General features: G+C 37.4%; 1 protein-coding gene across 1 annotated transcript in view; it reads right to left on the bottom strand.

Moving 5' to 3' along the window:
* Nucleotides 1–1,623: 1,623 nt before the first annotated feature.
* Nucleotides 1,624–27,342, bottom strand: part of WDR72 (WD repeat domain 72) — a 104,206-nt gene continuing 78,487 nt past the window's right edge. Inside the window, exons 18-19 of the mRNA XM_065641875.1 lie at nucleotides 7,488–7,586; nucleotides 1,624–1,679 (exon numbers count right to left, since the gene is read on the bottom strand). Of these exons, the coding sequence (XP_065497947.1) occupies nucleotides 1,624–1,679; nucleotides 7,488–7,586 (155 nt within the window). The remainder of the gene's footprint in view (nucleotides 1,680–7,487; nucleotides 7,587–27,342) is intronic.

Raw genomic sequence — 27,342 nt, 5'->3', positions numbered from 1 at the left:
TCAGCTGAAGACATGTTCTGCTCTCAGTTGTGTTGTAAAAGTATAAATAAGTCAGTGAAATTATTCTAGACACAATAAGTGAAAGAATGAAGCCATAACACTCAACATCCAGGTTGTTTAGTCATCATAATTCAACTACAAGCTTATAGAAACAAAAGATAACACTTTACATACAAAAATGCCTTCTAAGAATAAGGAAAGTTGTTTCTGAAAAACACCAAATGTGTAAAAAACAGTGACTTTTCTGTTAAAATGTCCTTTTTCTGCACAGTATTTGCAATTACAGAAAAATATTAAATATCTTTATCTTCTCTGGATTGCAGACTATTTTAATGAAATATTCTTTAGTTGAATAAAAACTGGAATGCTGCTCCTCAGAAGGCCCTGCCACTCAGTGTTTCTGAAGACCTCACTGCCATATACTGCACTTAGAGATATGACTCCTGGGCTATCAAAAAACAGAAGAAAGGTTTCATGCGTCTTTCACATTTAATCAAATCCAAGCCATAGTGTGGCAACAGAAACCTGGGTTTGTCACTCCTGCAGCCACGGCACTTCCCTACAAGTAAGAGATGCACTGTCAGAGAATCTTTCCACACTGAAGCAATCCTCACTCTCCTAGTTAAGGCAGCTTATGGCCAACGTGACAGTTGGGATGGGTAACATCAGCCCGTGATTTCCACCATAAGACGCAGATCCAGAGAAGTACATCCCCAAGTCCTGTGACTTCATTAGCACTGCGACTGCTGGCAACGTAGAAAGTGAGCTCACTGCTCTGAGTGGCCAGGATTTGCCAAACCAGCAGAAATCCCCCTGAACATTAGGTGATAAATGAGTCTAATGAGCTGCAAATATTCCCCAAACATAATGATACATATATTTTTTTTTAAAGTCAAAAATATATAGCTGCTTTTCCCACTGAGCACAAATAGAAATTCAATGAAGTGTATAGTTTCAGAGGAGGACTCCAATGGGTTTCTCCAACTTCATAGTGGTACATTTCTATACATGATGGTGATGGCAGTATTTCTAGAAAATGAAAATTTATATCCTAGACATGACCAGATTTATAATCAATTCCCCATGCTTTCCTGCGCACAGAACATTATTTGTATTTCAGTAGTTTCTAAATATTCCATGTTTAATTCAAAATGTGCAGTTTTCCTTTAAATGCAAAAAAAATTTCTAATTATTTTAAATTCATCTGATTTTGCTCAGTGTTAAAATGCTATTGGTAATAAAAGTCAGAAGCAAGGAAAGAGAAAAATTTAAATTTGATGTATGTAAAAGAATATTAAAATTGATGAAAATGTTTTATGGTCAATCAAAGCTAGTAAGATTTGGGACCACTACATAAACCAGCAAAAAACATCTAAAAATAGAGAGTTGATAGAACTATCTAAATTTAATGGAATCATTGTAAATCTATGAGCAATGGAAGTGTGAATAGATGCCAATAAACTGGCAAAAAGAAGCTGATCTTACGGAAGCTACTTCTTCTGAAAATGAATTGTTGCAGGTATACAATAATAAAAACAACAAGCCATTTCATGTCCATGCCACATATGTGCATTCTTGGCTGTTCTTGTGCATCTTCTAATTCTTTTGGTTAAGCAGGGTTTTCTAACACACCTTACAGGAGCACACCTTAGATATCCAGGGATGTGGCTTCACGTCATCTGGAAAAGAAATGGATTCATCTGGCTTAATGATTTTACAATTTGAGGTAATAGGCTAGATTTTGGTTTTTAAAGATAAGTTACTTTACAATCTTTTTATAGAATAATAAACTCTAAAATTTTTCTAATGGAATACAAACTTTCAGTACCAAACAGGCTGGTGTTAAAAAATATCACAAACCTACCTCCAGAAGAGTGTTTATGTTACAATTGCTATACTACAAGAGACAATATGGAACTCCAAACAACTGAAGAGAATGTATGGCATTCCTCGAAACTTTTTTCCTGAACAGCCTTCTCCTCCTTCCTGTTTTTGTTTTAAAGGAGAACATTCCAGTGGATCAGCAGAAATAGAATTTGTTTTAAATTAATAGACTGTTTATGTTTCCTCTGCAAATATAATTTTCAGATGATATATATTTTCTTTCAGCAGAAAGAATCCTACAATAGCTGTAAACAGAAGCAATAGAAAGTTATACTAATAAGACATTAAATTTTAATTCTGTCACGGCTTATTAGAATTCCACAGAAAAGCACCCTCAATCATCAGTTTTTAGCTTCATGATTTCTTCTTATTTGATGTATGGCAATATTTACAAGCTGAATTTTAAATATTACTTGTATTGGAAACTCTGCTTAAACAGATACAACACCTTCCATGAGTACACGAGCACTAAGAAAGCAGCACACAGTATTTTTTCCCCATCTAATGGATATCTTGTAAATTTATATTATTTATCATCTTTCTGTCTGTGTCATAGACACAGAGAGATACACATTTTCTTGGTGTCCACTATGTAGTCTTCTCGTTTTACAGTTTGATTTACCATTAAAACAAACAAACCCACCAAAAAAACCCCACCAAAACCTAGGAGTCATGATACTAGTAACCCAGAATGCTGTCAGGATGCAACACTACATCTACTGCATTGAAATTCTTATCGATTCAGCTGTGCCTACATTGGAAATTCCAGAAATTCTTTCTGGAATAATTCCTAGGCACTACCAATGTACATGCAGTCACTGAGCAGCAGGGGCTGCCCCTCCATTGCATCCTCCTCCTGCATCATCATCAACAACCTCCAGCACTCCCTGCCTGAATCAGCTCTCAGTTACTGCTACCTACTTTTCACGATAATGCAAACACAGAAAATGGAAATTGTGCTTTTCTAGGGTGCTTCATACTTGGAAATTTACTGAATATTGCTTTTTCCATTCTGCCTCTGTACTGATCAGCAGCCATACAGGTGACATTTAAATAACATCCTCTCCAGTGGATGGAACTTGCAGCTCATAAGTGAATGTTCGCTAGAGTAATTATAACTTGCCTGATTAACAAGATAGTCACCATTTTCATGCTGTATTTTTAAACACACTGTGGCTAATAAGGATCTGTTGTTCTTGATATATTCTCATTTCTATTTGTTGTAGTTCTGTCTCTCACAGACTGTATTTCAGGGACAGTCAAGAGATATTTCCCATTTCTATGCCAAGGTCTATCTAGGACAAGCAACTGAGCAAGACTGTGAAAACTGCTCAGATTTTTGCTATTATCTGCTATATACCCAGAATTACATTCTGTTTTGAAAAGTGAAAAAATGAAGATGGAAAAATTTAATGTGGACAATGTTTTTGGAATGAAGGGATGGGAGAGATAATGAGGTGCAGAAGGGACCAGCTGACTCAGCCAGAGTGTGTCTGGCTACCGAAGGCCAGAAGCATACAGGGTTCTCACCATTTACATAGTTTTCAACCAAAAGATAGAAAACACACTGTAATTTCCATCTCCATCTTCCACTAGGGAGGCTCAATTTCCCTCTATTACCAAGTGAAGTAATAGTCTATTGCCTAGTCTACTGCAATATCTCTGTAGAGGGAAATCACAGGCAATGGGCATCTCTGCCTACATTGTTTCTTTGACTTCAGCTCAAATCTATTCCCTTTTCTCACAAGAGCTATACTTGCAGAACCCTCCTTAGTGGGATTGCACATGTATGAAGGCTAAGACACCTCAAGTTGTGTCAAGTCCTGCTACAATCCCCTTAGATTTTGACTGACGAAATTCAGAGCATTTTGAATCCCCTTAAAGCCCATCTCAAGCAACCCCCTTTGGACAAGACTACCCGCCCTCTGGAGGTGTGAATTTCCCACCACTCTTTGTACAAGAAAACTTGGGTGAACAGCTTAGACCTAGAAGTCTAACTCATACATCCACGTTCACTCAGTTTCAGCCTCTTTCTTGCTTTCCCTAAACGTGAAAAAATTGTCTGATAAAATGGGAAACACTGCTGGGAATATATATTTATATTAAAGCAGCACTCTAAGGGATAGTGAATTCTTTACGGGGAGTTGATATGATTCAAAGTCAAGTTCTACAAAAAGATGTTCTAATTTTTATCTGATTATTATGTTCAAGGCCAGAGCAGAGACAAGTTTGAAATGCCAAGGCTTTGCATGTCAAACAGAAGTAGTCCTCAGCATGTGGGGAAAATGGCAGCGATAAACCTACTATTAGGCATCTGGGAGAGAAGCCCAGCATCTCCTCTGTGTGTGGGCTAAAATAGACGTGAGCCACTATCACAGATAATGGCAGCTTGTAGGCACATGAAAGGAGCAACTAAAATCCATTTCACTTAGACAAGAAACTGCAGTCTGATATTTACCTGTGTCCATCACATGTGAAAAGTGTTTACTGTGAATTATCCAAGAGAAAAGTGCAGGTTGAGGGGTTTCATTACCTATCTGAGAGTAGTTCAGGTCACACACCGAACTCAAGAAATCACAGGTAAATCTCAGATTGGTGTCTTGGGTATTCAAATGGATTCCTGCTATTCATCTGAGTACAAGCTTTTTTCCACAATTGCTGGAGGCCCACATCCAGAGCAGTGAGAACACGTGCAGACACACAGAAAACGTGAAAGCAAAATAAGCAGAGTAAGCTTTGTGTGATTTTAGAAAATTAAGATCACTTTGAAAATAACTCTCAGTCTAATGTCAAGGTTAGAGACTCCACCTTTCACCATGAGAAACCACAAGGCACAGATATTTCTGTCAACAGCTGCTCTACAGCCTTCCTGGTTCTGGTAGAAGTTGTGAAAGAGATCCCTTCCTAGGAATAGCTGGAATTCCTTGCAGGTATACTGTAATATTTTCACCTTTTCCTCATCAGAAGACATAATAAATTCAATATATATATTAACGTCACTTTTGCATGTACAATAACATACTGTAAGTGAGGCACAAGAGGCTCTGCAAAACGCATACACCGACATTTTAATAAAACCATATAAATGAAGTTTGTAAGTTTGCCCAGACTTTGAACATGTGTGAGAGAGATTCTAAAGTAACCGGTTTCACCAAACCAAACGCTGACCTCTCAGGCACTCTCAAATTCCAAGATACGATTCAAAGTTAAAGCGCCTGAGAAATACCAGAGAAAATCATAGTCAACTGAATGTCATATTATTGTTTCAATGTTTGCTACTAAAAGTAAGTGGTAAGTTTTAAGTAAATGTATTGTGTTATCAAATCTTTCCTTTCAAACAAGCACTTCTGTCAGAAGTGTCTTAATTTCTTATCACAGAATTTCATCCGCACAAGGAGCAATAAATAATTCATGTTCCCAGCTCTTTGTTGTGCGTCCCTGAACTGCACAGGGCTGGAAGGCTGACAGCTGTGTCAGGACAAGCACCAAAGATCTGACATGACAAGTGACTAACAAGTTTCTTTCAGTCTATAGTGAAAGAAGACAATGACATAAAGTGCAAAAATGAAATCCTGAAACAAAATGAAACCGTTTCTTTCTCTTTACCTAAGTGTTTGCTATGAGCTTATTTCCGACCCATAACCTCTGGTCATTTTATAGTACTGCCCAACCCCCTTTACTCCTCACATTCGCCTGGCCATTTACGCCTGTCCACGGATCAATATGAGCAATTCTTGGAGAAATACGATGTCTCCATGACAACCAAGCCACAAATTCTCAGTGGAAAGCAGTGAGACCAGTAGTGACATCTCCTGAGGTTTTCAGACCTATAAGACAAGATGTCTTAAAATGCAGGAATGGACAGAAACAAAAGCCAGAGTAATTCATTGTTTATTACTAGTTTAATGATGTCAGATGGACCGAATGGAACTCAGTTTTTAAGTTTAGATGCTTTATCAACATGTATTTTTGCCAGTCAATATTCACCTCCTGACAGGCTTTTATTCTTTCCATTACTTCATACAGATATGCAGAGTGCAGAATTGGATATTCAAGTTCCCGTGCAAACACGTACACTGGGCTGCACAGAATTAACATAAGGTTAAAATTAATTTTATCTTTACGATACATTAATTCTCACCTGAACGCTTTAGTGCCACCTTGTTTTAATTCTTTGTCACTTCAGAAGAGATCAGAACTTGAACAATCCATTTTTACCCATAATCATTGTTGAAGGGATTAAAGACAGTTTCTGAAGGAGGTGCCACGTACCACAGATTGTAGGTGTGGTACGGAATTAAACTTTGCTCCTTCCCGAGTAGATTATCTCTTTCTAAATCTCATGGTGGTTTCTGCTGTACAGCACTGAGTCCAAGCCTATGTGGCTTTAAAATGAATACAGATTTACAATTCATTGGTTTCAATTATTCTAACACATAGTGGTGTCCATTTCTGTGGAAAAGATGAAAAGGGAATGTAGTTCAAATCAGGTATATGACAGCAGTTGAACTCCCAAGGAATCTTGGAGGAGTGGAGTGTGCTGAAATATAATCCCCCAGACATGGGTCCTATCTGGGTTCTGAGATGACTTAGGGGACCTGACATGGATTTCAGACTGCACCCTTTGACTGAAAATTAAATCTCGGCAGTGTTCCTTGGGGAAGGATCAGGGGACTGTTGGCAGCTGCCCCCTGTCAGCACAGGCTGCAAGATTTGGAAATCTCTTAACTAAGCTGACAGGCCACAGAGACGATGAATCAAAAATATGATACACGGATCAGCACACAAAGATGCAAGACGGTACACAGAAACCAGATAAAGCAGGGAAGGAAAATATCAAGTGAAGATGTTTAACTCTTTCACTAATAAGGACTATGTGCAGGTTACGTATATGGTATATGTGGGTCAAGCTCACAGTTTGCTTAAAAGAACTTAGTATTTAGTTGCACAGAATGTTTTCAATCAGCTGTGACTCAATACACTTTATATTTAATTGTTTCCCTTTGGGATTCATTTAATAAATTTTGTAGATGTTCCATAATGAGAAAGATAATGAAACCACATGAAGATAAATCTTTTAGTCACCAAAAAGAATGCACTTTATGGATGTTTCTGTACTTAGCTGAATCAATGTTTAGAGCCATTAAAATGAAATAATGATTGTGAGCTGATTTGAAGAAAAGAATCAAGCTATTTAACGCCACCAATTTGCTTTCCTCCAGAGATGCAGTGTTTGGATATCGGCCGCTACATTCAACTGCAGTACATACGGTCCTTCCAATTTCTCATAATCTCATGCTACCTTCAAAGGGTCAGACACCGTACATATATTAAGTAAGCAGTGTAGTCCAAAACTAATTATAATGAACTAGTAGTGTCAGCTTTCTTTTTGGTCATAAAGCCTTTATCCTTTCTAAGACCTGAATTCTTGATGAAAGAGGAAAGGATAACAGCTCCACACTGTGACCCCTGGAGGTGACCATTAATTTGACATTGCAGCTGCTAAAATGGAAACAGCATTACAATGTGCTTTTTTTACAGACCCAAAAGCTGTGTCAGATTTATCACTTGATACTTGGTGACTGTCTTTACATGCCTCTCACCTGGACTCTCAGACTCTTCCAAGACACATCTGTCAGGCATATCCTCCACATCTTGGAAGTTTGCCGAGTTTGAGCTCTTGTCATGCTTCAGCGCACTGACTGGAACAATAAAGAATAAAAACAGGGGGAGGGAGAAATGTAACGTATTCAGAAACAAACACTTCCCGATATTCTGTGGAGCTTTCAATGCTGACAACAAAATTTGTAAACACAAATAACAGATTGAAATCAAACAGAAACTCAAAGTACTTCCGTGCACAGTTGAAAAACCTAGACAAGAATTCATTCAGGGAGAAGTTTGAGGCATTGGCTTAAATGTGACTCCTTTGAAGTAAAAAACCTTTTTTTTTCTTATAGAATTCTAAAATAATAAAATAATTTAGAAGCCATAAAAAGTGCTTGTCTGTTTCACCAAAGAAGCAAGTAAACAATATAGAAGATCAATTAGGTGGTTTTGTAATTACTGCAGTCATTCACCAGGGAAAGAAATGGTGTTTGTTTTAAGATAAAAATACGTTGTATATAACAAGATAGAATGTGTAACAAAATCAGTGATAATTCCAAACTGCAGTAAAAACAAGACTGAGCTGCAGTTTAGAAATTACCAAATTTGATTTCTTCTTTTACCTAATTGCTAAAAATATTTTAATTTCAGAGCAGGAAAATATTTTCATGGAAACAACTATTTGTCTGTATATGACTTTTAAATTCACTTGGCTTGTGCACAAATCCCACGTAAGTTTTCTTGAAGATAAGAGAGGTATTTCCCTTGTCAATGTCCATTTCCCTCTCTTTTGCTCCGTATCTCCATATGGAACCACAAATATAGCTTGAAGATAAAGTACAATTATTAAAAAAAAATATACTACAGAACAGCACAGTAAAGACTTGATCTCAGTTCTTCAGTCCCATTAAAACTCTTAGCTGATCTCATTTCTTAGGAAAATAGTGGTGACTAGAAAATATATCATTTTTTCTACCATCTAGAAAAATAAGCAAGGTTCCAAACTTCCATATGGGTGGGGGTACCAATGGCTGTACATAACCTCAGTGTAGGTTTGCCCTGTTTTCAAAATAATAAATTTGTTCCCTTATAACTTTTTTTTTTTTAAACCAAATAAATATTTGCTGAAGGATTACTTAATTTAAATGCCCATTTAAGTTTCCCAAAATCATGACTGAATCAACAAGGCCTCAGGGCATGATTCAGACAGGAATATCTCAAAAGAGACAGATTCCACTTCAGTGCCCTGCGCTTCCCATTGGTTTGCAGCTATTGATCCCAGGTCGCCAAAAGGTTCCATCATTCTCGAGTCCTGCATCTACACAGAGTCCGTTTGAAGCAACCAGGGCTTCGACACAATTGTGGCATTAGATCCTTGAAAATGCAATACTAAAACATAATAAATACGAATCTATGATAGTGACACTGTACGTTTCACCTGGGGAAAAAAAAAGCAGTAATTGCCATGGAAGTGTTGACATGATAATCTGCATGAGGTGAGCTGACACTAAAAACCAACTTGCAATAAATAACAAATGTTCGCACATGAAAACACTAGCATATGTGCAGGAAGAAATATCTTCAAGGATATCTGTGCTTTTCTCTGATTTTTAAAACATTTAAATAATTTCAAATACACTAATTGAAGGCCAGGATTCCCACTTCAAGAAAGAAAAAATAGGAAATACAAGTGTGCATATTATATTTTGAAAAAAAAATATTTTGTGCCCAATTTATTTGAACATTCTTTCTAATATAGTTCTTCCCATTACGCAGTCAGCTCCACTGTGCTGGGTGATAGATTGAGTCACTACAGCTGCATGAATTTAAAAGTCAGAACTACTCTGAAGTGGAGCAATAGGAAAATTTCCAACAGAGTATACTGTGATAAAAGGGAGAAAGCAAAAAGTACAACTATGCCTCGGCAGAGAAAGAGAAAAATCACAAGAGCTGTCCTCGCTATGAAACACAGCAGTGACCAAAACTTCAGCATCCACCTTTCCAAATGAATGGTCTGTTTTCAGGCAGTAAGGAACTCTTGCAGCGCATCGAGGAGGGGAGGTGCGTTCACAGCTCCACGTGTCCGTCCCAGCTGGAGGCGGCAGGTACTTCCCTTGCTGAAGTCTGTGCTGGAATTGCTCTTGAATGGGACCAGGACCAACCTGTTCCAGTGCTCTCCCTCTGTCCCTGGGCATGTCAGCACAAGTCATTCACACAATTTAAACTAACCTGCTTGATTTTACAATGAAGCGGAGCTGAGCAGGGTTTTAGGGAAGGTACCAGATTCAGTTGAGAGGTAACTCAGAACATAGTGAACAAAAGACAGCTAGAAGCAGGTCCATACGCAGACGAGAGGTATTGGAAGGTCTGAAGTGAACAAGAAAGAAGACAAGACAGGCTGGCAAGATCTTTGGACAAAGCAGGAGGATCTCCGGTTGATATGCTTGAGTTGAGATTGCAGAGATTCAGGGAGATTCACGAGAGGCTGGGTTCACTAAAAGCCAAGACAGACAAAAAAGAGAAAAAAGTGATCACATGTAGAGCTGATATTGCTGATAAATGACCAAAAAGAACAATGAAACACACTAATTGTTGACGGCAAGGAGTCATCAGGAACAGTTGAGAGGGAGTGGAAAGCAGGAGTGAGAAGGGTTTTCACAGAGAAGCAGATCTCTGGACAGCTTGTGTACAAAGAGCCATGAGAGAATGAGTTTCAGCAGGAAAGAGGGAAGGGAAGAAAGTGCCTATTTCAGAAAAACAGGAGACAGGCTGGGACAGGGTCACTGGTGCAAGCGAGGGATGCATATCTCAGCCCTGTCCCTTACTCAGAAGTACATGTCTCCCTGGACAAAACTCAGGCAAGTAAACTTCACAACACCTCAGTTTCTGAAGTTACATAATGAGCGTAGGCGGTGAGTGAGAACGGGACCGAGGCAGACACCCTCCGTTCGTTCTTCTTTAAAAACATCACACTACATGCTCAATTTGAAAAGGAAGGTTCCTTAAAGGTATCATAAAAGAACAAAGTGAATTGAAAAGTTAAAAATAAGGAAAGAACGGTCTGGCCCAAATAAAAAGTGAACGTTAAAAATAGCATTATGTAATAATGGAAAAAATATTTTAAAAATCTTAACACTGACACCTACTTTACTGTATTTTCCCCTAGGGGAATAGGATTTTATGTTCAAATGTCAATAGGGGAAATATTGTTCTGAATTGCTTATACCTAGGATGCTGTTGGAATTTAAATTATTTAAACATAAACAGCATAATCTTTATTCATTCTGAGGATACTCTGTCCTACTTTGGGTTTAAATGGACCTTAAAATTACTTTTGCTTCCCTTGGAAAGCTAATTTGTGTAGCCAAAGTGATGTAAATGTCTGGAGTATAAATGAGCCCCAAATCTACAAGTCAGACAAAAAGTTAAGGTACAATAATTTCTGATATAATAACTCCAGTGATATTTTTTTTTCTATTCAGTGCAATGTCAACTCAATTATTACACGGACAGTAGAAATTACCTTTGTTAGCATGGAAGTAAAGTAACACAACAGATTTCAGTGAGGCAAATGACCTTGAACTTAGCCTATAAAAATGACATAAATCTTCATTGTACAAGATCAATCTTGAGAACTGCAGTAATTTTTTCTGATACATCTTAATAAGCTCTTAAGAGTTGTTTACTGAACTTGCTAGCCATTCTTTTACATTATTGAAACAGAGAAAGGCATTAAAAATAGGTATGGGATTTAGAATAGCAAAAGAATATAATAAAATCATAGTATTTGATTAAATACTTATGTAAATAGTTTCAAAATATTTCAAAATCCCCAAATTAAAACAATGTTTCCAAAAAGAGATCACACAGTGATCTGTGATCAGTCTATGGAAGAACAGTCTTTGTGTGAATGAACTGTTAAATGATAAGCTGTTCTTTGTGAATATACACTGATCACTAACTACAGCAACAGCTCATCGCTATAATTTGTTTCTAACTGTTCTGTTTAAACTTTGAAAAGCCTTGTTCCACTCTGGAAATATCACACACTAAAGTCTAAATAACCTGCTCTGCATACCAGTTTTCAGAGGGCAGACACATTGGAGAAAGAAGTTTGCATGACACTGGTGAACAAATCAGTTCGCATTTTCTGATAAGATGCCTTTGTTATTAATAAGGCAGATTAGTAACTTAAAGACAATCTGTCTGTAGAGAAAACCAGAGCTTATTTGCATTCAAAAAAGCAGATAGGGGAACAAAAAATTATTTTTCAATCAAAAATATTAGGCAAGATAAGCCATAGGTGATTTATTTAAGGATTTATTTAAGGATATTTAAGGTCCAATACAGAACACGAAGCAACATGAATCTAAAAAAAACTGTATGAAAAAAAGCTGTAAAGGAAAACACAATGCTGGTATTTTTTTATTTCTCTAAACGGATAAAACCGTTGTGCTGCAATGCCACTTCTGGGATGTATGTGATCTACAGGCACTTACCCTATTATACCCAAGAAGCCTGATGGAGAGCTGGGCAATAAATGCTTTGAGTACTATTTTTAAAAGCATATTCCATAGATATCATAAAAAGCACAAGAACAGCTTTCCTTACTGAGACCAAATATCATCGGCATGAGTTCAACAACCATTCTGTAACACTTCACCAGAAATTTCTCCTTAACTCCAATCTAAACTCCAATTCAAAACTTGAGGAATTCAAATTTTTTTATTATTTTTTTTTTTTTTTTTACATTTAATAACTCAAAGTAGATTTTTATTCCACAAACTTCTCCAGTTTTCCCTTAAAATGTAGAATTTCGTCAACCTTAACATCCTACGCCCTAACTTGCCTTAACACAGCAAGCTCTGTTGTTTTACCTCGCAGGCGTTTGTTAGCGCATGTCGCTATTAGGTTAATGTGAAATGCATTCTTGCACGAGAAAAGGCACGCATACAAGCACTGCACGCTCTATGACACTTGTGATTGAACAGTCCTTTGTTTTATCCTCTTTCAACCACTTGATTTCCGGGTTGAGGATTATTATGCCACTTAGCTTTTCCCCTGTATTCTTATGCCAACCTAAAAGGACACAATTATTTCATTAATATTACAAGAAATGCAGAAAACATTCATGAAATGGCAAGTGAAATATTAGCCAGGTTCTCCACAATTATCAAAAGAGAAGAAGCAGATGGTGAAGTTGCAGCGGGCATCCTGGGGCGCCCATCCTGCCGCGGCGGTGGGAGCCCCTCAGCTGAGCCGCGGGACTCGGCCGGGCTGGGCTGTGCCCAAGGGCACCAGTGCCCAGCACAGGGATCCCCCCTCACCCCTGCACAGATTTACAGGTGACCCCCTGCTCACAGAGCTGGGGATGGCGTCTGCCTTTGTTGCCGCAGCACCAACACTGTTGACTCACCTCGGCTTGTGATCCACATTCTTCTCTAGGAAACTATTCTCTTGCTATTTCTTCCCCATCCTGTCTCTTTGCAGAAGATTAATCCTACCTCAGACTAGATCCTTGCTCTTGTCCTTATTGAACTGAACCCTATTTTTTTTCCAGACCATTTCTCACGCCATATAAACCACTAATTCATCTCACTGACAGAAGACATCAGTAGCTGGTCATTTCATAATTTCTAGTGTCATTTAAGAAAACCGGCACTGATGTATGTAGTTGTCATTTAATTGAGAATGGCTGGTTGTTATCTTCTGATGATTAAATATCACACTGGCCCAGTTTTCATTACATTTTAATTTTAAAAAGAGATTAAGAAATTAACGTGGAGAACCACATTGTTATTCTAAAGTGAATGCTGTGGCATATGGAAGTTGGAACTGTCCTTGAAATGAGCCATTATGGAACAAGTCAAACTAGAAGCTACAGTCACCTGAGTCCATTACACTGAATGCAGAAGTAGGACCCAATACTACATCGCAGGGCTCAGTTTGCAGAAATACCAACCCAGGCACCCAGGGAAGCCCGAGCTTGCTCTTGCACTCTGTGAAGTCACATGCAAACAAGTTCGTTCCACTTGTTAAATGAACTGCAAGTAAAGAGTACTTTTTCTTCTGTAAGCATGAAATTTCGGTTAAAGTTTTTATATACTTTAAATTAAAAAACTCCTGAAACTCCAATTTCCTCCCTCCCCATATCTACAAGGACAGCATTACTGCAGACAGCAAAACTGAAATTTTCAGTGATTCTTTTCCCACTATACCTTGAAGTTTTATTCACCCAGAGGGACTTCCCTACTTCTCTCAACTAAAATATAATGGCATGTAACAAAATATGCTCTCAAAGGACATCCCATTTTTGTTTCATTAGTGCAATGAAACATTCACTCAATTTTAAAGCAGTTGTCTTGATCTGAGTTGTGATTTATACCAGAATCTGTCCATGTATGCTGTGTATTATATATAATAAAACATCTAACTAGTTAAATTTATCTCAGTGGGTTCTGCCGGAAGAAATAAAATACTTTCCCATAAAATCCCACACAACATTTACTGCACAGGTCTGGAGCATATGCTTCTGTAAAGCTTAGGAGGATTTTAAAAAGGAAAATGCAACCCCAAATTATCTTTAATTAATTCTTTTATCACTATACAATGGATTTTTCTTCTTGATGTCCTCTCTAGCTAGAAAGCCCAAACGTCTTTCTTTCTAATTTCCCTAAATGAGGATAGTGCATATTTTAACCGAACACGGTGTAAGACTGAATTATTTGATCACATTTAATCAACATTCATTATCCCTCTCATTTTTTTTTTCAACAAGTAACTGGGAAGCAATAGAAGAACAACGTTTACAAGAATTAGTAAGGAAGGCATTTCTAATTAAAGCATATAGTATGTCCTCACCTGTCCAATTTTCTAAAAATATATAGCAAAAACCTCCCTGGTTTCTGCACATTAGCTCAACGGTGTGGGAGAGCACATACTGCAGGTAGAACTGCCTATCAGTGTATCAGTAGCTTCTACAAGAACAGCAAATGAATAAAAAAATACTTTGTATTTTAAAAATTGCATTATTGACAGTATTGACATTATTATGTTCATGACAGTAGATTCATGCGGTATTCAAGTCTAAAATCATTAATCGGGGAATTTTCAAAGGATTCTGATTCAGTCCATTTCTACCGAGGAATTCTGGCTGTAGATTGCCTCAGTTTGCTTTTAAACCCAAAATGAAACAGAAGAGTGCAGCACAGTTATGACACTGACATATCCCTGTGTATAATGTGAACGTTATAGCTTGCATACTGCCTTTCTCTCGATCAAAGGTGTCCAAATAGCTTAATCCATGGGAAAAAACATACACAGAGCCTCTTTATTAACCTCTTCTGGCCAGATTATTGTTATTATTTTGCATTAGGGCCTTGAAGATGTATTACTGATAGGGAGGTAAAGCCAACTGCAGCACAGCATGACTCTGCTGAATGGCTGCTGTAGGAAAGTGGAAGTACTTATTTCCAAGACGCTTCTGTGATGCTCCCCACTGTTAAAATGTTATCTGACTTTAAAAGATTTTCAGTTCAATTGCAAGCAATAAGTAAACTTGGGCAGTACAGTACTGTATACTGAAGAGTTTCACTAGCTGGTCAAAAAGACATTATTCCAAGAAACTAATGTTGTATAGGACTGTTTCCTGGCGGCTGAGACCTCTGATTGGCAAAAGCCAGTGGACTTTTCAGTCAGCAAGCTAGTTACCCATGGATGTGGCTCAAGGCTGACACGCAGATTGACTGGTTCACACTAATTTACTTCACACAGATTCCATTTATCTCCTAGAAGATCCCCTGGCAGCAGCTTATAATGGCATATCCTAGGATGCCTGCCTGCATGAGTTTTTAAAGCGGCAGAGCTTGATGAATCTAAGTCCAGAAAACAGTTCACAGATTGAGGACTAGGTGCAATCAAAAAACATCAAGTAGCACAGCTGGGACTTGCTGGCTTGCTTGACTGGTTTGAGCAGCTGAGCATTAACTACGCGTGCTTTCCTGCTGGCAGCCCTGTGTCACCAGACAAATCGGAGCACTACCTGACAGAGAAAGGAAAGAAAGGAAAAAGAAAAGAAAAGAAAAAGGGAAAAGGAAAACAAAGAAAAAGAGAAAAATGAGAGAGCAGATTATTGCATTGCATGGATACTATTAACAGGTGCAGGAAAAAATCATTAGAACTTTATGCAGCTCCAGGATTATCAAACTAAATAATGCTCTGGTATAGCAAGTTTTGTGGCTAGGAACTTGGAAAATTTATTTTGTTCACGTTAACAGTTCCTAGGAAAAAGAACTGAGTAAAACTAAAGCTGTTGTCATTTCTTTCCTATTGAAAAAAATTATATTCAATCTAGTAATATACGTATAAAGAAAAATAGTTACCAATATACTGGGTCTTATGTTATAACAAGGTAAGGTACAGGTCAATGCAATTCCTTGCCTCCATAGAGTACAACAGACTTCAATAGGTGCAAGCTTAAAAATTGTATTTTTAAAATAACTGAAAATACAGTCTTAAACTATAGCTTTCAAAATTCAGGTAGACAGAGACTATTCTTTAAAGTCCTTCTCACAAAGGAAACAAAAATTAATACTATTAGACAATAACATTCGACATCAAACATATTGTGAGAGATCCGAAGCACATTTAGTACTTAGGAGGTTAAAGACTCAGCTGTAGTGCTAGTTGATGAAAAAGTAGGATTAAGGCTTTAGTATGAGTCTTGACATGATCATGTTGTCTGCCTGCTGTCTTAAGCTTCAAAAAACAGCTGGGATCATCTTCTTATAATCTCCACCTCAAAGATGTTTAAGCAGTTCCCAATCCAATTAAACAGAGGTAAATATAAGGAAGGGACCTACTGAGCCAAATCATCTTATTTTTTAATGAAAAACAGCATAATTGCAGGTTACACAACTCCTTAATCTCACTTTAAACCTAATAAACTGATGCCTTATAGTGCACATGGCAGGCCCAGTTAACCCAAGCATTCTGTATTGATGTTCTTAATTTTTGATCATTATCCTTTATTATGTTACTTTTAATCCTAAAAGCCTATGATTGTGTCCAGATATTTGGCAAGGATTGTACCTGGATATACAGGGATTCCTCTTCTAAGAGTAATGGATTAATCAGATAGTGCTGTATGACTAGTAGATGGTTTACAGTGAAACTGCTGTGCAGTTTTTAATTTGTGAAGTCCATTTCCTTCTTCTTCTGTCCCCGTCCTTCAAACAAATTGCCTCTTTGAACACCGGCAGCATTGACGTAGTAACCTATCTATTCTCACGATGACTATGACGGTACTACAGAAATAACACTGCCCTAACGAATGGGCTGCTTACTAAAATGTTCTTTATAAAAAATAATAGAAGATATGGAAATCCTGTTTTTCAGATGGAATTGCATGCTCAGTTTCAAAGTGGCTATCTCATGCACATGACCCAATCATAGTATTATTATTTAAAGGCTTAGAGCACTACACCACTTATTTTCTGTACAGTCAAAAGCTTTTTTCAGGTGTGCATATGTGATCATATTGTGCCACGGTATGTATTTTTAAATTGTTACGGTTACTTCCATAAAAGCAAAAAATTCACATATGTAATCCTTCTACTTTGTCCTATAAATATGCACAAGGACCTTCTCTAAGGATGTAACAGCAAAATCTCATCAGGGACTACTTCAAATACGGGCTCTTCATGTCTGTAAGACCAAGAAGGAAATTTAAATGATCAGGAGTGAACTGTTTGCAGTAGCTGTGTTACATTATGCATGAATCTTGGCTGCACAGTATTTAATTAATGATTTCCAGTCACATGGTTAAGATTTGTAGTGAACTAGTCTTTTGGGCAGCAAACTAGCATCTGAAAAAATTATATAATTTTGTATTTTTTTTTTAGTAAAAGTTAATACTTTCATATTATTACTTTGCTATAAGAACTGGGACTTTGAAAAAAGAAGCACATAAGGTACCATAACATTTGCCATACAATTATGAAGGTCGGTGATACAACATTAAATTCACTGGCTGTATTATCATGGTAGGAAAGTCCCTGGTTAGAATTTGATTTTTTGTTGCAGTCTGATCATTAGTTTCTTGTTAATTCTGAAAGCAAAGATTTCTATTGCTTTTTGCAATATACCTAGCCAAAAGTATCTGGAATGTCTTTATTTAGGCATTCTCACATCTACCTGTTCCAGGGTGTTGTTCATTTGTGCACACCTATATTCCAACTGACACATGGCAAAGGTAAGCATACACTATCTGGAAATGATCCAGTCCTCAACAAGAAATTCCATATAGAAGCGTCCTACCCATCTCCTGCAGGTACTTCAAACTATTTCTGGTATTCTTCTCTTTTACTGGTTGATTTGTTTCTATTCCTATACGCTTTTAACTACCAGCTTGTCTGCACAATCAGAGGTGAATCTAGGGACAGTCATATATATACCTCTACATACGGAAGGATAAAAACAAATTTAGTGTCTCAGGAAACAAAACTGCCAGTTCAGGAGATCACTAAAGGTTTCACTCTAGCTTGTATGATGAGTGAAGTGGAAATGCCAAAAGGGCTCCTGCGCAAGAAAGGTACAAATGTGCAGCAGGACCTTAATTGCAGTTTCAAAAGCACAGTGCAACAGCGGTAGCATAATTAACAGAGAACACAGCATTCTTGTAAAATAAATCACAGAATACTCACTCTCTGCTCAGGGCACTAAGTTCATCTCTGTGTTAACTAGGTGCACTTCCACAAAAAGCAATAGAGCTGCTCTTGATTTACCACAAGGCCAAGGCAGCTGAGATGAAGCAAGCAGTGTAGAAATTCTAATGGATACGTAAAAAAGATCAGAACAGATATTGTAGAAGATGACTTTCCGTAACTACATTCAAACCAGCAGAAGGCACATTCACTTTCACCAGAATATAACAGGCACTCCGGAATCTGCCTAATCTTTTCCAAAATAACCCAAATACACTCAGCTCCAAAATAAAGCCTCAGCCTTCTTAGTACAATGATTTGAGACTACACAGCTGTAGCACAGCAGTATAGCTGATTTCAGTGATTAATTAAATGTACAAAGCTCACAGGCACCCCAGTCCTTGCACATCCTTTATCACAGTCAGACAAATGCAGGTGAGCTTCTAGCTGTGAACTGTCCTTGTAGCCCAATGCTTTTTCCAGAGGGAAACAGTCTGCCTCTGCCAAGAGAGCTCCACTTGACATTTTTACATTGCTACAGAATTGCAAGAATTCTCGTGGCAGTATATGAAAGAATATCTACACTGCACGTGGCCTATTGGACTTCAAGACTACACAAACAGATTTGCTGTTTCTGTAAAACATTTAGTACCTAGGTTTGTTAATTTACTTAGAGATACTCTTTGCTCCCAGGAAAAACTGAAAGGCTAAAGAACAGATTAAAATAATTCCATAAATGTGAAGAGTTAAATTCAGATTTACAAAACTGGGATCACAGCAGTATTACCACATTGTATTATTGTAGAACACGTTGTCTGTATCTAACACTTCTATAGTTGTATCCACAGCTGCCACTTGAGGCTCCATTCCAATGGAATCACTCAGTCTTTCAGAGATAAAGGAAAGTGAAAATGTGGTTTAGGAGAACCAACCACTTGGCTTGTTTTAGCTCATGAAGACAGCTATCGAGTGCAAATGAATAGCTAGGGCTTGCTTTCCCTGTTGTCTTATTTTTTATTCTTACAATGCCACGCACTAAACAACAATTTTTTTTTAAATTAGTTTCTTTGGAACTGCACACTCTTTTGGATGTATATTCATTTTCTTTACTTTTCAGTTCTTAAGAAGTTTCACTTAACACTTGATGTGAAGACAAGAGAGGGATTGTCCTTTCTTTTTGTCCATTTAGTTCTAGCACGCAACCCTACCTAACGATAGGAATGATAGATATATGTAAAGGCATGTTAACCTCTGAGCGGTTAAGTATGTGTTAAGAGAGGAAGATAAAACTTTTTTCACTAATCTACTGTTTTCTGTAGATTTTCCTTCTCATTTAACCTTTGCGGTACTATTGTACAAATGCTTTAGACTTCTAACGAGCAGTCTTGGTTTCTTTCATCTACAGCAATGGCATGCCATTCTCCACATTTCTCCAATTTAAATTTTAGAACCTTCAAAACATGTTAATGATACTATGAAATGTATCCTTCGTCACTTCTGTACACATATCTCCTGCAAACTATCTTTCATGGAGATGTATATTCATAATATGCAGGAGGAATGACAAATGCCTTTTTTCACGTTGTAACCTACACTGGGATATGTGCTCAGGTGTTCTGCAAGTGTTAAGATAGAGGGTGTTTCTCAAACTCTTGCATATGGTGAATATTTATTGTACCGTGATTATAATAGAGTTTGTGTGATGATAAAGGCTGGAGTAGGACCTGCTGTTACTCACATGTATATGAAGGGATCTCTAAAAGATTCAGAAGGAATACTGAGAAATCTCAACACACCTGGTCTATACTAGAAATAGATTATTTGTTTGTTAGTACCGTGTGGAGTTAAAAGCAAATGAAATTTATGTACGAAATTACAGAATGTCTGCAAAATACAGATATAACTTATGAATAAGAGAAACTCTGTACTTCGAGCTCTGCAAAGGGCTAAGTATTATACTATTCTGTAATGTTAGCCTGCGTTTCATTAATATCCAATATCTTTGTTTAATTTTCAGTGAAAAAAAGACAAAAACCACCACAAAAAAACCCCTTAATATGCCATCAAGACAGATATAAAATGTACAAGACTGTTCTTAAAGCTATGGAACTTGTTAAAAGGACTACTATACCGTGTTATAACTCTCCCCACAACAAATGGACTCCCAGCTTCCCACACTTAGAAGAAAATACCTAATTCCAACCAAATGTTATGTGCACCTTGACATCTCACCAGTGCACAATTATTTTTCTCTGCTACTAGAAATACCAAAACAGAATAGCAGATAACCTGAGTACTGATTTACGACAGAGCTGCACTTACAAAGAGAATTGACTACAGGTATTTGAAACACTAAAAAGAAACCATTCACAATAATTTTAGTATCTTTATGAATACCGATGTTCAGGATTTTTGCATAATTTTAATTCAGTACTTTTTTGTTTAAAGTATTTTTCCTAGTTTACATATAAGGTTGGCCATATTTCAGATAGGCTTACATTCTGTTACTTAAAGAATATGTATTTTACAGCAATATTTAACAAACCATAAATTTACTACAGTATTACTAGAGGAAATCCATTTCCATGAAAGCTGTATATTCACAACATATTGTTGAAGTATATATTGCATTAATACTTCACTGTGCTTATAAACATTAATATAGGTTATTTGTTTATTACTATGTCAAGGTTATTCATCATATGCAGTGTCAGAAAGCACAAGCTGACATCTCATATTGTCTGCTTCAAGGGCAAGACCAATATGACCTTTGGCTCCTTCTTTTAAAAAGGATGAAATCATTCCAGAGGCATAATGCTGAACTGCACAGCTCCCTTTAGGAATCAATCTGCCATTTATGGTTTCCAATTTTCCATACTGTGGTATGGCTTGTTAAGATCTGATGGCTAATTTTCTCTTCAAAGTGTAGTGTTCTAAAATTCCAAAAATATTTTTCTTATTGTAATGTCATTTGTGCTTCCTATTTACTCACCATAGAACAAAAATTTCAAATAATCAGATTCTGTTTGGGACTGAAATCATGCTGGCCAGTCATTTTCTAGATCAGGATCACGTCTGTAATCCAAAAATGTTTTAAAAATATTCTGGACTCTCAGGTTTTTTTCTTTCCAGAATCTATTATAATCTTCAATAAAACGGTCTTCATATGATTTACTTTTCTTGCTTTACAGTTCTAAGTTCTCCTATATTCAACTGATATGCATGTGCAGCAGATGTATGAGATATAGTTACTACCGAAAATATATTGAACACATAAATTAAATATATAAATAGTGAAAAGGAATTTATTCAAAGAATGGGAGCGGTAAAAATAAGAGGTCATGTGTCAACAGTGTAGCTCTGCCTTTAGCTCTCTCGCTGCCGCAACAGTGGGAAGTAGCTGCACAGTCTGATGCATGAATTAGATGTGGAGCTACCTGTATTATTTCACAAGGATGAGTAGGTGTACACATGGTCTTGAAGCACACATGCATTTGTACAGACACCTCTTCGAACTTCATCAACCTCAAAGCCATAGTACATTTTTGGAGAGAGAGGAATGAGATTCACATGAATTGGTAATTATATTATCTGTGCATGATACTGATTTCACTATAAAATTTGACCAAGGAGAATGCAGCATTCCTTGACCTAGCTGATAAAAGGTCAGAAAGCAATTTTGAATAATAAATGAGACCTGCTGACCTCATGACCCGAGCCTGGCAGGGTCAGCAGCAGCCCTCTCACCAGATGCTGGTGGCAGATATACAGATGCAGACAGCTCAGCTAATGAGCTTCCCGGATAAGGGTTTGAGTCCAGTGACATTTGAGTGCTATGCAGTATATAAAATAAACTCACAAATAATCTGAGCCATAAAAAATTAAAGTGATATTTACAGTGAAGTGTGATGTGACATACTTTGTAATCGTCGCTACAGCGATTATTTTACTGCTTCTCCTAGATGGCCTCTAACCACAAACATAATACCTGACTAAGGTCTTTTTACATTTATATGGTTCCCGTTCAGTCGATGTACTTTGAAAATATATACTTTGATAACACATTTGTTTGGCACCTCATTTAATACAAGTCAACAAAAATTACTTTTGCTATAAGCTTATATTTATTTTATGTAAATTCAAGCTAACGTATTACTTCCTCAGTGCATAAAGGACAAGCCTAGAGTGTGCAAGGCCAAGAAGGATTTTCTCCTGATCACTTCATCAACAGTTGCACTCAGAAAGAGTTACCAAGTAGATGGCTCATTGGGAAGAGAGGGCAGTATACTAGAATTCATTCTCTTACTCACCATTATATTTCACTGTGCCTTGGGTCACTGTTCCATTCCAGACCTTGGAAACCTGTGTTTTGACTTCACCCTGGGTGCTGCATCTGAGCTCCACAAACTGCCATCTCATTCCTCAGGTATGACACATCTGCTTGTGGGAATTTGCAGGAATATGCCTACATGTTTGCTTTTGTTCTGTGTGAATTAGCAATATAAAGCCAGATTTCTAAACACCATTGTTGGAGGTTTTTAGAGATCTTATTCGTAAGGAAAGATAACTGGCTTGGGTTCTCCTGATGTCTAAATACTTCCCCATGAATACTATTAGCTATAGGAACTACAAAAGCTACACGAGCTCTTCTATGTCTTTTTAAAGTCACCATAGTTACTTCTATGGAGGATGTCTTTTAGACACTGAAGTCTAGAGGCTACATTAAAAACCCTACAGAAAAGTTATTGCATTCTATTCAAGTCTGGTTTACTTCACATAAGCCAATTTTAACTTACCTAGTGTTTAAGAACTCTGAAACTTTCAACATTCAATGAAGATGGGGAAAAAATGCTGTCCTATTTCATTGAAGAGGAATCTGAGGCACTAGGTATCATGAATATTAATGTTTTCTTTTAAGCTTTTTAAAGCTTCAGCCTTTCAGTTTAACTGCATGTCTGCATGCTCTTGAATGATGAGAAAGGATAAAGAAGAATGAGTAGTTGATTTAATTTTGTCAAACGATTTGTAATTCTGTATACTTCTACAACATTCTTTCCTATATATCTTATCTTTAAAGTAACCAGCTTTTAGAATTACACTGTTAATTTTTCTTGCCTGTCTTTCAGCTCTCCTCTCTTTATGCCGTATCTTTTCAAAGAGTCACCTGAAAAGAACATGACCTCTCCAAAAGGCCCCACAATCAATGTACATAATAACTCTGTAATATTTGCAGTGTTATTTACATTCTTCTTATAGCTTCACAGTGCATCAGCTTCTCTGAGTGCCACAGTACAACTTTTGAGTGAAATGTTACCCCTGACATTTACAGATGGAATTTACCTCCACAGCGGTGACTGGCATACCACTGGGGAGAGCGCATCTGTATCCTTCTGATCCAGGGGCTGCCAGGAGCCATTTAGATATTTTTTAATCAGTGCTGATTAAGTCAAGTCAGGTGACTACCCTCAAATTTATCACTGCCTCCAAAGACCTTGTAGCAGCCATCAGCTCGGGTAGCCAGTGCAAGGGGTTGTCTGGACCACACATCCTCCTTTTGCATTTGTGAGGACTTTGCAAGGGGAATTACACACTGTCTCTACATAATCTATCCCGATTTTTCACTGAGTCAAGTGTGTGCCTGGAATACAATTTTGGGACTTCGGTACTGTGTGCAGATACCAATTAAACTCATTGCTAGTGAACCTAGCTTCTAAATCGTAGTGCATTCATTTAGGGAACCAGTAACAGTAACCAGCTCCTGTGCTACCAGTCTGCACGCAACTGAAATAAAATTTGATTATGAATATATTAGATTATAAAATTTGCTCTAAAATCTGCCTGTAGCTTTGCTTCATGTATTTGAGACAGCAGTAGCCTCCACAATGGAATTTCTTACTGCATATAGTGAATCAGTAAATTTACTCAGTCTTGCTTTGATTTCTTTCCTGACACTCAATAATGTGTATTTTTATGAGTCTGCTAGATTTCCTTAAAAACATTTCATTCACTCTGCTTTATGACTGACACGAGCTCTACAGTGGGCAACCAGTGTCTAATACACAGTTGTGCTCCTAATTTAACCCCTTCCCTGCTCCCCACTCCTGAACAGTGCTCTGATATTCCAAAGGCACAGCTATCTTCAAAAAAAGGAATGTATTCAGGATCTCGGGAAAATAACATAAAAGGAAAAAACAAACAAAAAACCAACCAAACACACACACACCCCACACACAGCCAGATTATTTTATGGCTGCTATATTCCATAGTTATGAGAGTACACATCATTTCAGAAGTCAAAGAGTTGTTCACAATAGCTTCATACCCATTTTGCCCCCAAAAGACCCTACAAGGCTGTACATCAGCAGAAGCTTCCGCCTAGCAGAGTAAATCTTCCATTACACGAACCAGCTGGGCTTATGTCAATTGTTTACTGATAAAACAGTGTGAAGCAGAACAGCGTAATCTGGAATTTGATTCACAGTTTTGGGATACATCTCTTAACCAACATCTGAAAATGCTTTAATCACAGATAGAAAGAGGAGGAGTTCAAGAGATTCACCTGGTGGGATCACCTATAAGTAGAAATTCTATTTGGCTTTGCTCAGCAGGAGCAAAAAGCTACTACAGAGCAGATCTCACTATGGGTTTGCAAGGGTATGAGTATGGGAAGGAGAAGTCAGAAAGGCTACTGTACCCAACTGGCACTATAATAACAGGAAATAATTCTCTTACAGAAAATCTTCCCAGAGGGGTCCTACACACTAAATTTGTTAAACAAATCTCCTCGCTGTGCTCTGATGTACCCTCTGCCCCTGTGCCATTGTACTGACAGCTAATGCATGGCGGGCTGCTGTTTTCTACCACTTGTCGAGCTTTTCATGCAGTACAATGCCACTCCATTTTATTTATTCGGTACATTTATGCAGTGACACGGACAATGAGAATTGTCCCAATATATGTATTTTTTACTACACGCACCAAAGGATCCATTTTTAGTACTACCTCTCTGCTCTAAATGAGGAATGTGTAAATTAGCACCGACCAGTAAAAATCAACTTGCTTTCCAGAGTATGCAATATTCATTCTGCTTAATCTGGAACAGCATATTCCCAAAAGCAATTAACATGCCTTATGCCCTTTCTTCTTCTCCTACTAAAACTCCACTGCACACAAAATTAGAAAACTAGTTGTTCATTTTGGTATGTTTTATCTAACTTCGGGCCAAACTGAAGTCCTAGTTGCTACTTTTTAGCACAATTATGCTTGACAGGAGCCACATTCATATATCCCAGAGCAGATTCTGTCATTTGTGGATTTTATTTTCTATTAATAAGTCATTTCATATGCTATTTTCCCCCTGAAAAGATTGTTTTTCTTTGGTACTGAATGCATACCACAGTATTGTAAGCTGCATGAACTGATCAGCTGAGAATGCTGTAAGTAGAACTTGCACATCATCACAGTTATAAACATACTGCATTTTTTTTTTTTTTAATTTCAAAAGGAACAGTTTCTCTGCACATAAGGTCTAAGATGTCTAACAACTCGAAACATAAGGCTTCTATTCGCATTCCTTATTAGAACCTTAATTTACTATAACACATTTTACATGCATTTTTTTGTCAAAAATCATCATACTTTCTCAATCATTGAACAGCACTTAATTTCAGTCTTCTTTTTTACATTTTGTAAGACCATAAGTAGTAAATTCTAAAAATGTATGAGCTACGCGATTGCCTGTGGAGTTTGTGTCCAACTTCTGCCTCCCCATGTTTTACATATTTGTCCCCATATCCAATTTTTAACCTTTACCAACCCTGAAGTCCTTTTTATATTGGAGTGAAGCTCCTTTGCAGACAGCTGCAATATGAGTTTCCTCACCCTGCCCTGCCATTGACCTACAACCTGATCTAAAAGAACCACCTTCTTTCAGAGTGAGAAGTTATTCATTTGCCATAATAGCTCTTTTTGGGCCTCCTCAGCAAAACCAGACAATTGTGCCCAAATAGCATGGGTTTTGTGATACCAGCCCTGTTTTATATGTACTGAAAAAATCCACAAGCATGTTTCACTTATGACTGGCTCAACGAATCGGGGGTAAGAAAATTTATATTTTAAAGCAGGCTTAATATGTACTTTGCTAAAAAAAAGTACTAGAAATTTATATTTCTTGTTCATACAGGTTTAATTTTATTCTTGATACTACGCAGCTTATTCACTAGGTAAAACCTAGTTTTCTAGCAGTCCATTGTATGCAGGGAAGCCTTCAAATGTTACCATTTCCAGAGAATAATTGAGGAAAAAAACCCCAAACAAAACACAACACATAACCAGGGACTATGGAATAATAATAGGAAATAAATAAAATGTTTTTGATGAAAACAATTAGTCACAAGCATTACAAGTTGAAATTCAGCTCAGTGTTAAAGAGACAGTTTAGAAGCACATGGTACATTTATCACAGCTCCACAGACAAGTTATTGAGCTGTCTGTGAAAAACAGAGCCAAACAGGAAAGCTTTCAGCAGAAAGCAGTGGTTGAGGTCCTTGATTGATAGAGTTAGATGATGCAAAGCTGTCTGATGGCCTTTCTGCAAAATAAAGTGAAGGAACTCAAGGTCTTTCATGACGATCTCTGACCACAGATGAACAGCTACTTTATTACAGCACAGATTGAGGTTGCACCTTAGTCCATATTCTGCCACTTTTGGATGCACACGGTTAACTTTACCAACAATCCACTGTGTTTAACATAAGTGTCTGCCATCTTTACAGGATTTTAAAAGGAACAGCTGACTACAGTAGTTAAAAGCTTTGCCTCCTTTCTCTTAACTGCAGTGACTGAAAAAAAAAAAAATATAATCAGCTTTATCACAGGCTTCTTATTGCAATGATAGGGCTGATTGTTCAGGGACAAGTGTCTCATTCAAAAGATAAAGAAAAAAACCTCTTGTGCATAACAGCCAAAATCTACCTGCTGCGTTGCTTGCTTCCCTCAGAAATGAAGTTATTTACTTTTCCCAAACTGTAACATCTGTCTTCCCAGTGACTTAGGTGTGGTTCTATTCTCCACTGACATGATGCTACTATTTCATAGAATACATATTCCAGATTTGCAAAACCTGAGTATTATCACACTGTGTCTGCCT

Source organism: Caloenas nicobarica, chromosome 10 (genome assembly GCF_036013445.1).
Source record: "Caloenas nicobarica isolate bCalNic1 chromosome 10, bCalNic1.hap1, whole genome shotgun sequence".
Lineage (NCBI taxonomy): Eukaryota > Metazoa > Chordata > Aves > Columbiformes > Columbidae > Caloenas > Caloenas nicobarica.
Note: the sequence above shows the minus strand (reverse complement) of the source record. Positions and strands in the feature narration are given on the sequence as shown.